The sequence below is a fragment of the Lontra canadensis genome, unplaced genomic scaffold (assembly GCF_010015895.1).
Source record: "Lontra canadensis isolate GAN:19392208 unplaced genomic scaffold, GSC_riverotter_1.0 scaffold79, whole genome shotgun sequence".
NCBI classification, from domain to species: domain Eukaryota; kingdom Metazoa; phylum Chordata; class Mammalia; order Carnivora; family Mustelidae; genus Lontra; species Lontra canadensis.
In genome coordinates, this window is record NW_022631073.1 from 5,675,128 (window position 1) to 5,691,488 (window position 16,361).

Here is a 16,361-nt window from a genome sequence, read left to right on the forward strand (position 1 = left end):
CCTCGAGGAAATGATTCTGAGCAGGGACTTGAAAGCTGACTAGGAGCTTATAAATCAGACCTGAGAGCATGGAAGACTGAGGGAAAGCCATGCACAAAGCAAAGAGTTGATAGAAAGGGTACAATTGATTTGAGATCCAGGGGGGCCAAAGTCCTAGGAGGCTGGAGGGGGCTTAATGAGAGTCTGAGGTCATGTGGTCAAGTTGGAAAATCCTTAAAACTCACTCAGGGTTGGACTAAAGGCGGGGCCAAGCCCTTGAGGGGCAGACAGCTAGATTTGCTCTGAAGGAGACTCTGTCCTGGACGATGGGGGGTGGGGTGGGACAGAAGGGAGAGGGTAAGGCCGGGGGCCGAGGCCCTGCCAAGGAGCACAGACTGGAGGAGAGGCCACAGTGGTGAGACTTTGAAAACACAAGGGAGCACTGATGTGAGCACTGATGGACACGGGCATGCCTACACCGCCCTTGGGTTGCGGGCTCTGGTGATGGAGTGCAGGAAGGAAAGGATGCGAGGCACTGTGGCGTCCCTGTGGTTGAGGTAAAGCAGAGGAAAGTCCATGGCAGGAAAGGGGCACAGCGTGGTCCGAGGTGTGTAGTTACCTCTGGCTGCAGGGGACTTGGGGGGCGGATATCTGGACCAGCTGCTTAGGCCGGAAGCAGGAATAGGGGAGCAACAGGGAGACCCTCCAGAAAGAACAAGAGCAAATGCCTGCAGGAAGGAAAGCGAACGATTTGGGAGCCTCCATGTCGTATGTTGTTGGGCTCGAGTGCAAGGTGATAGCTGGAAACGGAACCGCCACGAACAAGCTGCGGGACCACTGGGCTGCCTGCGGGACCTGAGGGTCTCGGGATGGAGTGGACTCGTGGCAGAGCGAGGACCGCTGGCTCGGGCCAGAGGGGCTCCAGGCATGGACAGCAGGTGCTCTAGCAGGGGCTTCATGTAAGAGATTCAGGGGACCACGGAGATGCAGCCCACGGCCCCACAGGCCTCCTGAGGGCCCCTCTCCACTCCTGACAGAGCCTGCTCCTGGCAGGCTCCTGGGCTGCCCCCATGGAGAGATGCACGGTGACTATGACGTGGTCCAGCCCTCAGAGGAGCCACAGGCTTGTGGTGTCAAAACATCCTGTTATGACCCTCCCGTGTAACCAGTGCTGCTGGGTGGTGACGCGTGTTCTGTCGCGCGGACACACGGCGGGCGGAATGGAGCCTGCTTTGGGAAGGGGGACTTCCTAACGACTGGGGCTCAACCTGTAGGTCGGAGGACCCTGGGTCCAGGAATCAAAGGGGCTTTGTGGCAAGAGGAGGACATATGGGTGAGGAGTAAGATGCTGTTGAGTTTCAGGGCTGGGGGTGGGGGAGGCGGTGTTGGGGGATGGTGCGGAGGGGGGCAGGGGAGCTCACCTAGGGAGAGTGGGCTGGCCCAGATGGAAGAGACAGTGTGTTCCTGGCGGAGCAGCTGCTCACTAAGGGGTCAGTGAATCTGTGTTAATCCATCCTTCCATATGCCAGAGGCTGCCCTGCCCAAAGCGCTGTTGACTCCATGCGCTCCCTGACCTTTTCCACAAGGGAAGGTCAAAATGGCGTTGGCAAGTGGCCAGATCCAGCATCGAGAAAGTGTGTGTGGGGGGAGATCATTCCAATTATACACGTAAAGCAGGGGTGACCACTGGCAAACGAAGGGAAGAGAGAAATAACGGAGCACCGTCCTTCGGTCTTACATCATCAGTGTAGCAAACGTAAGATAAATTAACACGTGGCCCCAAACAACTGAGCTGTAATAATTGTACAGGGCATACGTTATAGGAAGCCCGGAGTAGAAAAGTTTCTTTTCATTGTGAACAAAGGCATTTTGAACCCTGGAAGCTGAGGGAATACGTCCGTGGTGCAAGTCCGGAGGCCCACGGACATTCCTCCCCATGACCAGGGCAGCTGGGGGGAGGGGGACGGTCTGTTGAGGCAGGATCTCATCGGCTTAACGAGGCCCATTAATAAGCCATGGGGTTTCTATTTTCCAAATCGTCTTCTGTGTCTCATGGTACTGAGGAGCCAGGGGAAAACCTTGCTGCCCCTGTAAATGGAATTCTAAATCTTCTCCCCAGGGGACTACAAATGCTGTGACTTGGTTGTAAAAATAAAGGAATGCAGGAAGAGCGAGGAGCCCGATCCAGCGGCCCCCAAGCCAGCACCCCCCAAACCAGTGCCCCCGGAGCCAGCGCCCCCTGAGCCACCAGAGACCCCTGACCCGTCCGAAGACTGTTCCGAGAGTCCACGAACACCTGCAGGCTCCTTGACCTTGCAGGTAAGGCCGGACCCCCACGGAGGGGGCGCCTCTCCGGGCAAGTCCACGTGGGTGTTGTCTCACTCTCACCTCTGAGACTGGAGGCTTAACTCCCTCCGTAATGGCTCTGTGACTCTGGGCAGGTCCCCTGACCTTTCTGGGCCTCTGTTTGACAGTGCGAGTGACGGAGAAATGATGTCTACTCTGGCTGGGTTAGAATGAGGATCCCGTGGTAACAATGATCATAGCAGGGACAGCGTTTCTCAGGAAGTGACAGGTGACACTGGGCAGGTCACCTCATAGGCATCAGAGCCTTCCGCCCGCACCGCCCCCCTATGGGCCACCAGTCCCTATGATCCCCTCTTCATGCAAGGATATTAAGCTTTGGAAAGATTAAGGAGGTTGCTCTCAATCACATGGCCATGAGATCGAGGATATGAAACCTTTCACTTGGTGTCTGTTCCTGGTTGTAGAAGGAATATGCGTACATTTCTTAAAGTTCAGAATTATAGAGGTATATAAACAAGAAGAGCAGACAACCTCAAGAAAGCTCCCGCCAGCAGGATGTTGTGTACTCAGGCGTACCCTCCAGGAAAGTCCCTGCAGGTGTGGACATGGTGCCATTGGTCGGTCCCTGCATCCCGGCGGTCCTCGGTCAGTCCCTGGTAAGAGACTCTTGATGGCCCCAGGGCAGCCACGCTGGGCCAGTAGGCTGTTCCCAGGGGCTCTCTGTGCAGCCCTAGCGCGCCTGGGACCAAGGGATGGTGCCGTGGAGACCAGGTGGCCGAGAAGACTCCTTTCCTGGTGCAGCTGCTGAGGCCACTTCCATGACGCAGGAGTCTGCACTGCCCTCCCCACGGGAACTCTGAGCTCCCAAAGGGCTGGGCAAGGAGTGAGGCTGAGGAACAGGTCGGCCATGGTGGCGTATCCAGAGGCCTTGCTAAGCACCTACTATGTGCAGGGCTCAGGGCAGTGGAGGGAGGGATACAGAGTGGATGGGCTGTGGCTCCTCTGTCGAGGAGCTCACCGTCCAGCATGGCTGTCAGTGTACAACGTGGTCTGTGAGGTACCACGAGGCTCAGGCTGATGGGGAGGCCCGACAAAGCTCACTGGGAGAGCTGGGACTCTCACTGACGGGTGTGACTAGGGTCTTAGTCCAGGCAGTGGAATAACCCAAACAGAGGTTTTCAAGGAATGGCGACTTAAGACCACAAAAGGCAGTGTGGAGAAAACATGGGCATCGCTCAGATCCACCAAGCCACTACAAGCCTTGGGTTTTGCATCTGTCAAATGGGGAGAAGTATATATGCTGTTCAGAATCTATGTGGGGGTTCCCAGAGATGAATCCACATAAGGCACGTAGCCCAGGGTCTGACCCGGAGTGGAATGCCTCCGTGGTGGTTTCTCTTTGTCAGTGGACCAGAGTATATGGCTTAGTGCAGGGGTTGGGGCGTGTATATTGAGGGACGTGGCCGACATGGAGGTCTGGCCGTGGAGACCTCCCCTATAAAGCTTGGAGAACCAGTTTGCATCGGCAAAGCTACTTGGCCAGCTTTTTCTCCCTGGGAATAGACACTCCTATTAGCCAGGATGACAGTTTCTCCTGAATAGGCATGAATTTCATGCTGGGTGGATGGTCCGTGTCCGCATGAGGCTTCCAGCCCCCAGCAGAAGCAAGTGACTCATGATGCCTTCATTCCCTCCCCACCCCATTTCTCTGGAATTTGGAGCTCAGGGCACTCAGAGTTCAGGCTGTTGGAAACCGAATGGATGGACAGGGAGGAAGGGATGGGTAGAAGTTTGCCACCTCGCTGTCAGCGGCTAGGCTGTCATGCTGCAGCAGGGCCCTTGGGGCAGGCTGGGACCGCCAGCAGGACCGACATCATCAACCATCTGTCACAGTCTCCACAGGAGGCAGGGGCAGAAAATCTTGGGGTGCAGGTGCACTGTGGCCGGTCGTCCTTAAAGCTTGTGCTTTTGGTCAGCTTCTTGACCAAATCAGAGAGATGCATTACTTGCCTGCATCACCTCTATTAAAAAATAAAATATTTTCTTGCTGCCGTCAGGAAGCGCTGGAAGTCCGGAAACCCCAGTTCATTTCTCGTTCCCAAGAACGTCTGAAGAAGCTGGAACACATGGTACAGCAGAGAAAAGCCCAGCGGAAGGAGAACCTGGGGCAGAAGCAGAGTCTCTTTCCTGTCCGCGCCAACAAGAAGCAGTTCACCGTTCCCCACCCTCTTAGTGGTAAGCCACAGGGGGCTTGGGAGGGCAGGTGAGACTGGGTGGAAGGTGTCTGAGGGGCCGGGACCTTCACCCCCGGCGGTGGTACAGATGATACCCCCTGACATGCGGCAGACTCTGGTCTCACCATGCATCCAGATCTCAGTATCCCAAAGCCTGCCCCAGAAGCCCGCCATTGTGGGAGCTTACCGAGGGCACTGAATTCTCCAGAACTAGCTTGGGACACAAATTTACCACCGTAGCTGGGAAAGAAGCCATACAAGTGTAGCAGCCAGGGTAGCAAGTTCAAATTCTTGGCTCCTGACAGACATTTGCAAGAGATCCCCTTTGCCCTTTATAGATTGCAAAAACAGATCTCAGGGTGAGAGGTTGACTCCAGCTTGTCTGTATCAACATTCGTCATCTTGAAACCCCTTTCCTGCTGCGAGCTCAGAGTGTGGATGGTCTGCTCTCCCAACTCCGCAGAGCCAGGGTTGGGCTGACCCTGAGAGGGGCCGCACGCATGTGCTCATTCGACAGGGAGTACTGAGGAATCTTCTCGGGGCCAGGCACCGTGCCAGGAGCTGGGGATAGCACCGTGAGCCAGACTGGCCTTGGTCCTTTCTTCACGGAGCTTATAAACAGACTATTAAAGCAGCAAGAATAACAAGAAGAGATGAGGGCAAAAATGGGGACATCAGAGCACATACAGATGGCCTGCCAACCCAAATCTGAAAATCTGGAGGCCTGGGAGAACCTCCGTTTTATTCCTTTGGATAGAGGAACAGGATCTTTCTTCCTAGGAAAATGTTCTCGCCCCCAGGAGGTGAAATCATAGGTATAAATCAGAATAAAAGTCCTCCAGGGAAATAACCATATTCAATAAAATGCAGCTTAGCAAACATTATAGACATTGTAGGGGAGCCTGGGTGACAGAGGACAAAGGGTGTTGTTCCAGAATTCCTGCTCACTTCCTCGGCCCGTGGGCAGGCTGTCTCCTTCATCTACCCGTGGTGCTGCAGGTCAGAAGACCTCGGGCAAGGAGCCTCCTTCTCATGGCGCAGGATTGGGCAGGACACTTGCTGCTCCCTCCCAGTGACATTTTCCAGTATGCGTTAAAAGATTTTTTTAAAAAAAGGAAATCAACAAAATGAACACGCAGACTTTTCCTCTTTGAAAATGCATCTCACCAGCGTCTCAAGCTGCGTGGCAGATCCAGGCTCGAGTTGGGGTGTGTCCTCCTGGGGACTAAAGTCTCTTGCTCAACAACGTGCGGTCGGGTTCAGGGGCAGACTTTTCAAGTCACCACGAGGAACGACTGGCCACACGTGGGAGCCCCCCGGGCACGTGGACATCTGCGCTTGTCCCAGGAAGGACTACAAGGGTGCTTATGATGTGTGGGCCCCTGGGCCTTGACATTTTTGAGGCTCCTACCTGGTAATAAATGGTTAACAAACGTGCTGTCAACAAACCAAACAATGCCGCGCGGAGCTCCACAGCTCCACAGGTGAAAAACCGCATCTGATTAGCTTTCTTTTTAGTTGGATCCCTTTGTGTGGGAAGAAATGGGGACCCAGAGACACTCAGGAGCATCTTCTGTGTGGGGCCATTCCTCAGCGGCAGGTGCTGGGCTCTCCATCCCCCAGGCCAGCTGCCTTCCAGCTGTGCCCACGGTGGGTGCTGGGTACTCCAGGATTTCCACCATCGCCACTATTAGAGAGATGCCCGGCGGTCCTCCCTAGGGCTGCTTTAGCAAGTGACCACAGGCCGGGAGGCTAAAATAATGGAAATTTATTCTCTCAGAGTTCAGAGGCCAAATATCCAAACTGAATATATCTAAGTGGTGTTTTTTTTTTTCTGGAGGCTCGGAGGGAGAATTCGCGCTCTGGCTGCGTTCTCGCTTCTGGTGGCTCCTGGTGGCTTCTGGCAGCCTCTGGTGGTTTCTGGCAAGCCGTGGTGTTCCTTGGCTTCCAGATGCATCACTGCATTCTCCGTCTCCCCTTGTCTGCGTGACTTTGTGTTCAAATATCCTCATCTTAGAAGGATACCAGTCACGAGATCAGGGTCCAGCCTTATCCAGTGTGAACCATTCTAACTCACACACATCTGCAAAGACCCTGCTTCCCAGTGAGCTCACCATCACAGGTTGGGTTGGCAGGTAAGGACTTGAACTTGTCTTTTTGGGGAGAAGTATTTCTACCCACTACATTGTCCAACCATGGCATTTCCCCCTAAACAGATCTTACAAGTTCACATTTAGTGACATCTTTTAATGAAGTTGACTTTAAATGGACATCTTCAACTCATCTATAACAAAGTGTGATCAGACCTAGTCAGTACTTTTAAATAACCGAGGTACCTTTGTAGCTCCCCAGTTCTGAGGTAGCCCCAGCAGCTAGGGTGCTGCGGGCAGGACTCTATGGCCACTCTGCCCGTCCCTGTGGTATTTATGTGTTGATGAGAGCTTTATGCTTCTGTTTGTTTGTGTGGGTCAGTTAAATCAGACAACGTCTGGAGCCCGAGCCTTGTGTGAGCTGGGGCAAGGGAGAAGGGAGTGTTTAGGGCTCCATTAAACAAGTCTACAGTACACATCTTGTCTTCAGCCTGTCTGCTGGCAAGATGATAAAAGCGAAATGCAGATGTTTTTCTTACATGCTAAATTAGTTAATAAATCATATGTGTGAACGAGCTCTGGCCACAGCGTCAAGACGTCGGTCAGGAGGAAGATGGGGCTGCTGTCCGAGCTGGGCTAGCTGCCTCCCATCATTGGGGTCTGCCCAGCAGTCTCGTCTTCGGCTCAGGTGGGCACTCTGGTGGCCTACAAATGCCTCGTGGGGCGGGGACTGCTGGGACAGCAGGCACCCGACCTGCAGGGATGAGGACAGCGAGGGCCATGGGGCCAACTCAGCTTCCTATTGACTCATGAATTCTGAGCGGTTTTCAAGGCTCAGGGCAGGGACACGTGTGTACGTGTGTGCATGTGTGAGTTCCCTGGGCTCCCTCTTTGTAGATGGGCATTTGCACGAACAACTGAGACTTCAGAGAGGCTAGGAAGTAGCCTGATGAAGTTTGTGTCTACCCCACCTGCGCCACCTGCCTTTATGGTCTTGCCGCCTGTAGTTTGAATCCCCAAAGTCTTACACAGGGTGCCTCTCTTTCCTTGCCTGGAGGCACCCGGGCCAACCTTGCATGCCCATGGTAGTGACCCGGGAGCCTTCTCATCCATCACTTAGCAAGACTTTCTTGAGAACTCACTGTGAGGTACAGCCCCTGGTCTCATGGACCTCCCTGCCTCGTGGGGAGGCTACTGCCAGGAAGACCTCCAGACCGCTCTGGGCTGAAGCTGTGCAGTTGTATCGTGGTGCAGGGTGGGGGGAACGGAATGGGGGAGGGTGTGAGGGTGTCCATTCAGCTCGGGCTGAACTGCAGAGTGGGGTGCAGAGAGGGAGACAGAGGGGCCACAGATGAGCCCCGGAGGGCTAACAGGGATTGTGAATGCTGCTTCCAAATGTAACCTTATTCTGAGGTCAAGAGCCGAGGCAAGATTGGCTCCAGGCTGGACGGGACGGGACGGGTTGGCGTCAGGCAGGGCAGTGGGATACAGGATGTGGCAGATGTGACAGGTTTTGTGATTGTAGAATCAATAGAATGTGGTGGCTACTGCTGAATTCAGGAGGAGAGAGGGAAGAGAATGAGAAGGAGGGAGAAGAAGGAGAGCGAGCCAGGGAAGCGGAAGGAGGAAGGTCGGAGGCAGGCTTTGCTGGCCGTCTCTGAGGTCGAGGCCTCTGCAGTCTGAGGGTCTGCCTCACCTCCCCACGTGAGGGCTCTTCCTGCTCAGTCCACCACAGTCACTGGGCGGTAGGCAAGCCTTCCCCATCATCCCTGCGTGCCTCCTGGGGTTCCGGGGGTTGGTCATGTTTAAAGGCCGCCCCTGACCTGGGAATTGGAATGCTTCAGAGTTAGGCCTTGCTTCTGCCTTACAGAATGAGTCTGGGCAGGATGAACGGAAAGTATGGGGTACAGCACCCTCAGGTGCAGGGGTACAGACCTGTCGGGATCAGATGGCTTGGTACCCACAGGGGTAGGCAGTCCTCGCTATACCCCGCTGGCCAGTGTGTGGCTCTCCTCTGCTCCCGCTGCCACTACCCAGCCTTGCCCTCTTCATCATGGGGAGTCTAGCCCAGAGCCCCCCTGGCTTCCATCCCTACCCTGTGACCTGGACTCCTCCCATCCTGACTCTGTCCCCCCCCAGGTGGTCTCCTTAGCTGTCCTTCCTTAATAAGTCAGGGTCCCTAAACCACCTGATAGAAGCCTTATCTGTCCTCCTTGTCTCTGCCCTACAGAATCCTGCCTCACCTCACTGGCCCAGCCTAAGTCCGGCCTCTTCTCTCATCTCTTACTGCCAAGGCCGTTCCCTTCTGCTTCCCATAGTGCCTGACCCGGACCATGTGGTGTTGAGTGCTTCGCCTTTTATGAATCGCGGTTGCTACCGCAGCCCGTCCAGAACCCAGCGATGCTCTAACACCGCCCTCTCCACTGTGCTTCTGCCTCAGCTCTTTCTTCTCTGCCTGAAGGGATCCTCCTCATGGCCCACCCAGGTTGTCCCCCTAACCTGCGAATGTGTAGAAAACCCATGAAGAATATCCCCCTCTTCCAGGAAGCTCTCCCTGATACTCCTATCCCGTCCCCTGCCCCCTCCTTCTTCCATTTGAGCGCTCATGACACTTGCATCTCTCTGGATCCCCAACTTTCTTAGCTTCTCCACTTTGGATTATGGTCAGGTGGGGAAGCCAGTAAAGTCTCCCCAGATTGTAAGTGCCGATGGGCGCGTGCCGCACTACGCCGTTCTGGGCAGCCCTGCTGCACGGCGCCACAGACTGAAGTCATCTGAATTGCATTATCCACACTCCCCAAGGTGATCCAGGTCAGAGCCATTCAGATCACGGACCAGTAGAGGAATGGAATTCTCCTGAAGGCACTGCAGAAATCCTCCTCCAGCAGATCTGCCTTCAGACTGATGATCTTGGCTAGAGCGAGTACTAAAATGAATTTGCATTCCCAGAGCATTGAGCCAGAGAAGTGACCCAGCAGATAGGAGATGGCAGGGAAGTCATCGCAGTAATAGAAATGTGGTGTGCCCCAGCTGCATTGTCCCTATTACTGCCTGGTCTGATCTTGGGAATGTTTTCCCATAAAACATCTGAGTAAATATTTGGAGGTAGTTCTCCCATTATTACTCACAAAGGAATTTTTTAATGTGCTTGTCAGATAAAAGTAATTGTAAATTTGCTTCATCAGCCTGCAGAGAAAACAGCAGCATGATTTAGCTAAAAGACCGTTTCCCTGATTCAGAGTTATTTACACATACACTGTTATAGTGTCCTTCACAGACTGATGATAAAGGTGTTGTGTTTTTTTAAGAAACATGGAAAGAAAAGACCAGTTTATGTCTGTTGATTCAAAGGACAGTGTTATTTCCAATTAAAATCGTTCAAGGTAGAAACAGGAATTAGAGTGGTACAGGGAAAAATAACGTTATGGGATATTCCTTCTCCCAGTTGCCTGGATTCTATTTTCCAAATGATCTCCCTTTTATCTCGCAATGCAGCTTAGTAGTAAACCTTGCAGTGACACTGAAGATATAAATCTACTTGGCAATGAGAAGGAAAGTTTATTCATCATCTATAAATCACCATATTTTCTGGTTCTCTTAAAAATGCTGGCAAACCCTGGAACTGGAGCAAACAATGACTCTCATATCAATAGTTAATCTTTCAAATTTTCACTAACTGTTGCTGTTTTATGGTGAAGTGGGTGATTTGAGCCATTGTTAAAGTTCTTTTAAATGAGTAATTTAAACTTGCCATTTAACACCCACACATTTTTTCAAAAATATGGGGAAAATACACCACGTTTTCTTTTTAGGATAGATTAAATCTTGTTCTATAGCTATACATAGTAACTTTGAAAACTGATGATTATAACTGTTAAAGGCACTGATAAGTTGTGCAACCATGAAGGCTGCTGACATTCATTTCACTGTGTTTCCCCTAAGCTTTTTTGACCTTGGAATGATTTTATCCAATTCTTGAGAGTCCAGATATTGGGGTTCCAATATTTCTTTGGAAATATTGCTGTAGGAATCTTTGCTTATGGAAACAGCTACTATGCTTCGCTAAGGAAACCCCAAGCAGAGTTTAAGTCTGCCATTTCTCACAGAAACCTGGGACTATGGAACAGAGGTTTTACTCACCTTAGTTGTATCCCTTTGGTCTAGAAGTGCCAGGAAGCAAGGGTTGAGGGCCCTGGGCCCCTCTGGGCAGTAGATTGGTGCCAACTTCCTGGTCTTTGGTTGGGTTTGCCTCATTGGAAGCTTGTCCATTGATAGGCCCTGCCTAACCCTGTCTCCATGTGGGTTCCCCTGGCATCTGTAACAATACCATCATGCTGGTACACCGCACAAAGTCCATCAGAGGAAAGGAGCCAGTCACAGTCCCTTTGGAAAGTATGTCACAAATGCGACAGCATGAAATAATGGGAGAAGGAATGTCCTTGTCTATGCCAAGAGCTTAGGAGCAATGCAGAGGAGAGGTGTGACTGATACAGCTCACCTTCCTTTGTGTCTTTGTGGCTTTTATGAGAGCTAGCAGAGAGCCTTGGACCCCTTCTTCCTTTGCTGGATCTTTGAAGAGTAACCAGGTAATACAAGAAATATTAACATTTGTTGTCTTTGGCCATAGAGATGGAGTGTGGATGGAAAGGAGCCAGGGGTATGGGGTGGGGCAGTGATGAGGAAGCAAAAAAAAAAAAAAAAAAAAAAAAAAAGAATACCGCCCATTGTCCTCTAGGGATTCCGTGCTGCTTGGGAAGAGAGCTGGTCTGGCAGGTAGCTGGAAACCAAGCCTAGAATCACACAGGGAAAGACCTGACAGAGTGGGGAAGGAAGGGCTTGGGCGGCTGCTCTTGGTCTGATGTTAGGATAGAACCAGGGATTGAATAAAGACTCCATTTCTCTCCAAAAATGTTGTTCATTGACCTGTGGGACTTGGGGACCTGGTTCCTCTAGCTGGGGTAGCTGAAGTGTCCATTCCTGGGGCCTGTGTGCCCGGGCACACCAAGGACTCTCCCATTATGAAGATCTATGGGGGGTGTCTCATGGGCTGCTAGTGTTCTTGACGGGCTGTTCTCACCACCAGCACCCTTGCCCCAGCCCTAAACTCAAGGACAACTCTCTGAGCAAGAGGTGAGCTCTCCACGGAGAGACAGAGTCACTTCCTGAACCAGGAGACTTCATACCTTGCTTCTCAAACTGAACATGCGAAGAGAGAAATCAATATCCCTGGGGACCTCTGGTTTATTCTTCATTTCCTTTTTTCAATTTTTAAAAAAATTTAAAATTTATTAGAATGAGTTGGGGGGGGTGGAGGGGAAGAGGGAGAGAGAAGCATTCTCTCCACTGAACAGGGAACCCGACGCGGGACTCGATCCCAGGACCCTGTGATCATGACCTGGGCCAAAGGCAAACACTTAATGGCTGAGCCACCCAGGGGCCCTGTTCTTCATTTCTCCATGGTGTATGCCTTCACCAGAAGGCTCTGAGAGCCTCTCTGCATCTCTGACGTCAGCATCTCCCTGTGTAGCTGGATGGCAATTGGCATGAGCATCCTTTTCACCTCAATGTCAGCATCTCTGCCATGTCCCCCACCTTCCAGGCCCCAGAGTTGGCTGCCCATCAGGTGGAACTGTCATTCAGAGCAGGATTCCACGGAAGGCTACAAGTGATCTGAGAAAAATGAGAACGTTTACCCAGCACAAGATTTTACCATCATAAGAGCACATCGGAGTCAGACAACCCAAGAGTCTTCCCACTTGCCTTCGTACAGGGCAGTGTGTACCGTTTCATTTCTGGAAAGCTAATGAGTCCAAGCTAGACCACTCTGCCCTTGCCTGTGTTCAGCAAATTCAAGGTCCCTCCAAAGCAGGATGAATAGGAATCATGTGCAAGTAACTGGATTTAACTCTTGAAAACTATGATGTAATTACTCCCGCGACAGGATGGTCAGCTTCTCCTTGGCTCTGAAGCTGGCATAATGAACAGTCTTGTGATCTCAGAATACACAGATACTGGGGTCCTTTTTAAGGGGAAAGCCTTTAGAAACTTTTCCCCAAAACCCACACCCCATCTCTGTTCGTTTTGCGGGGCCTGGTCTTTAATAGAAGAGGCTGAGTGGTGTAGACTTGGTGTCTACACCAAAGTAGCTGGCTGTCTCCCTGCTGGATTCTGTCTAACAGGTATCTCTTGGTTTTGGTGTTTCTAAGGGCAGGGGTGCGGGAAGCAAGCACTTGACGATTCTTCCAAGTGTTCAGGGTGACTGTGAGATTGAGCTTCTGGGAGGGCACTGTAGTTACAAATCCACTGTGAACTTGATCATTGAGATGACTTGTTCAATAGGGAAAAGGAAGATCGAGAGGGCTCTGTGGAGGGAGAAGAACCCAGGCCCCATAAACAAGCGATCCTACTGGCGCGTGGGTGACCCTTGCTGCCTCCTGGTGGCACCGACTGCGGAGGCCACGTGTGTGTGCGCACACACAGGAGGTGAGGGTCATTAATAAACACCCATGTGTGTTTACAGAGATCAAGGGGGTCTCCGGACTCAGCCTTTGCTCAGCTGCTCACCCATGACAGCCTCAGAGGCCCTAAAGGCTTGGTAGCCAGTTATTGGCTGACCTTGAAACACGCAAGGGCTTAAGCGTGTCTGGCCTTGCCAAATTAAATTATCAGCAGGTCCCGTGGCTTGGGTACAATCATGAACCAGACACACAACAGATGTGGGGGGGAATGGGGGAAGGATTTTCCAGAAATACAGAAATGGGCAATTTACCTCCGTAATTTTATTGGAAACACTGAAAACCAACCCCAAACCTCCTCTATTTGAATGTTAATGAGAGGTGAATACAACCGTGGCTCTCTTTGCTCTCTATCCGTGAGCACTTCAAGGAAAATCCGTAAAAGACCAACAAGCAGGCTGGATATTTTTCTCACCACTTTAATTTCATAAAGGCAGAATTTCCTTCGAAGAGAATTGACAGGTGCAATTTGCTGTATTTCCGAACAAAGCACATGCAAGATGGTTTCCATTCCTTGAAATGATGCCCCAGTGGGTCCTGTTGCATGTGTGTGTGCTTGGAGAACCATCTTTTGCTGCAGGCAGGTCCCAGGGGCCCTGCTGCATTTCCCCCCCAGGGTCACCCTTCCTCCAGCCCACTGGCTCCTCCACCAGAGGGCTGACCACTCCCCTAGGAGCCCTCTACCCCATGCAGACTGTTGCTCCTGGCATCCAAAGGCCTTACTTATCTAGCTCTCACCCTGAGCTTTGAGCCCTTTGTCTTAGCAACCTTTGTGGATCTACTGCAGAGCACCGAAGAGGTGAAAGCCGACCAGTCATCAAATGAATGGTCCCTCCCGCTGCCTGAAAGTCATCCCGATCAGCTCCCAACCCACAACTCGCTTTGCCCACAGGCAGTGTCGCGAGGCTGGAGTCCCCCCACTTCACCCTCTGAACACTGCCGTCTCTAGGATCGCCCCCCAGATGCCTGATCTGCCTCCCCACGGACTGTGTGCAGCTCCTCGACCCAAGTTTGTGTGTGAATAGCCGCTGGTCATCTTTTAACAACGCAGATCGTCTCTCCTTTTTAAAACCCCACATGGCTCTCCATCTCTCTCGCTCTGAAGGAAAACTCCTTAATGGGCTTGCGGAGTTCCTTAAACAGGCTTACAGAACCCAGTTCAGATGGTTCCCGGTCTTGGTGCCCAGTAGCATAGTCTAGACATTCTGGGTCACGTTTCCGGGGCCTGCACATGTGCATCGCGGTTAAGGTCCCCAAGCAGTTGTCAAGCGTACCTGGGTGGAGGACGTTGCTGTCTTTGATCTGGTGTCACCTGCTGGCCTGATTTCACCTCGTGCCTCGTGCCCTCCTTCCCTCATGCTGCATCCACCGTGGCCCTCATTGGCCTCCCTTCTCCACCCCCTTCCCCCAGATCCTCCCACACCTGGTCCCATGGTCATTTGGGTTGTGGTTTAAATATCTCCTCCCCCAAAGGGCCCTCCTGACCTTCCCAGTCCCCCCTTTACTATGTGGCCGTGTTTCGATTTCTTCAGAACACTTGCCTGATATGTGATAGCCGGCTTGTTAATGATCTGATCCCCACCTCCCTTTCCCTCCCCCCGTAACAAATGAAGTTCATGGTGGCAGGATCTTATCTACTTTCCTTTCTTCTGAGCATTCCCTGGTGAGATAGGAATTGCTCATTAGACGCAGGAGGAAGGAGTATAAAAGAAAGAAATTTGGGGTCGGTCTCTTGGGAAGTGGACTGATGCTCGTCAGGGCCCCCAGATACAGATTCTGCAATACGAGTGGGGGGCTGTGTTCTGAGGTGAAGGGTGTGTGTGGACGGGGTTGGACTAACTCAGGCTGAAACCCAGCACTTCCACTCACTCTTTCATTTCATAAGCCTGAACAGGAAACAGCCCTTAGGGCTCAAGTTTCCCCAATCTTAAAATGCAAAAAAATCATGCACATGTCCCAAGGTCGGTATGAAGATCATGTAGGGAAACATCCAACAGATGCTAGGAGTATTGTTATAAGTAGTAACACAGACCCGTCAGGTCTGACATACCATTCCCTCCCCACCCCATGCCATTCCCTCCTCTTAAGTGCCACATAGGGTTCCGTGTGCTCTGAGGAGGTTGGGCACCATTGGCAAGACACTGCTTTACTTCAAACAATTTCCTCCAGGAGGGTAAAACCACTGCTCTCTCTTTCCTCCTCTCCAGAAAGGTCTCACTACTCATCAGATAGGTTTGGTGCTGTTACGAAAACTGGAAGTCAGCCACCAAGGAGCAAACACTTTCTGCGAGTGTGGGTGGAGCCCGCCAGCTGGGGAGGGAGGACCTGGCCTCTTGCATGCGGACCCACTTGTTTGGCACCTAATACAGGCTGCTGTGCCCCAAATTTAAATTTCTGCTGAGGCCCAGCAGGCCACGGAGAGTTCAGAAAACAAAACAGTGAAGGTGCCAAGGAGCTTGCATTTGCTTTTGTTTCCTCTTGGAAATAAAACCAAAGCTTCATTATGGTATCAGGGGCTCTAAAGAAATAAACTTAAAAAAAAAAAAAAATCTAATGTCCCGAAGTAGACAATATACAATTGGATTAAGAGTTTTAAAATGTTACAAATATATTTCTTAAATGTTTGTAACATTTTTATTCCCTTGGAGCACCCTTATCTCTCTGGGTTGGTGGTGCCCTGATTTTGAGTAGCTCCTGAGGAATGCTACTCCAGACTTGAATCTGATTTTTTTTTTTTTTTTTTTTTTTTTTTTATAGAGGTTCCTTCTCCTTGCCTGAGTAGGAGTCTTCAGGCAGTCACAGAACTGCTTCCCCAAGACCCGGCTGCCTGAAGGCGGCATCCTGTTTCTTTGGGAAGGTCATCAAGATGTTTCTGAGGCTCTCCACGCTGGGCTGGCCCTAGTGGGAGTGAAAGCCAAGGGTGGGCACTGGGAGGCATCTTGGAAATCTTCACGGTGGTGTTGACTGCTTTTTTCTCTCATGGCTTTCCAAACACTGAGGACATTTTCCCTGAGATGGGAAAATTCCATTGATTTTTTTTTGGGGGGGGGGTCCTCTCTCTTATTTCTCCTTTGAATCTTGTCTTTGAAGTTAAGTAATGGTCCCATTTTTTTCTTTTATGTTAAATAACTAGACAGAATACAAGTCAGCTGTTGTGATGTTTCCAGTTTGTAAATTGGTAGCTGTGTTTTGTTTCTCCAGAGGGGAGAAGTGTGTTTTATCCCTGTCTCTCCCCC

The 16,361-nt window shown here is 51.5% G+C and overlaps 1 protein-coding gene across 2 annotated transcripts in view; it reads left to right on the forward strand.

Moving 5' to 3' along the window:
• The window catches only part of CUNH10orf90 (chromosome unknown C10orf90 homolog), a 204,226-nt gene that overhangs the window by 183,356 nt on the left and 4,509 nt on the right, over window positions 1-16,361 (forward strand). For both annotated transcript variants that reach the window (XM_032882095.1, XM_032882096.1), the window contains 2 exons: window positions 2,099-2,298; window positions 4,344-4,521. In XM_032882095.1, coding sequence (XP_032737986.1) covers window positions 2,099-2,298; window positions 4,344-4,521 — 378 coding nt within the window. The remainder of the gene's footprint in view (window positions 1-2,098; window positions 2,299-4,343; window positions 4,522-16,361) is intronic.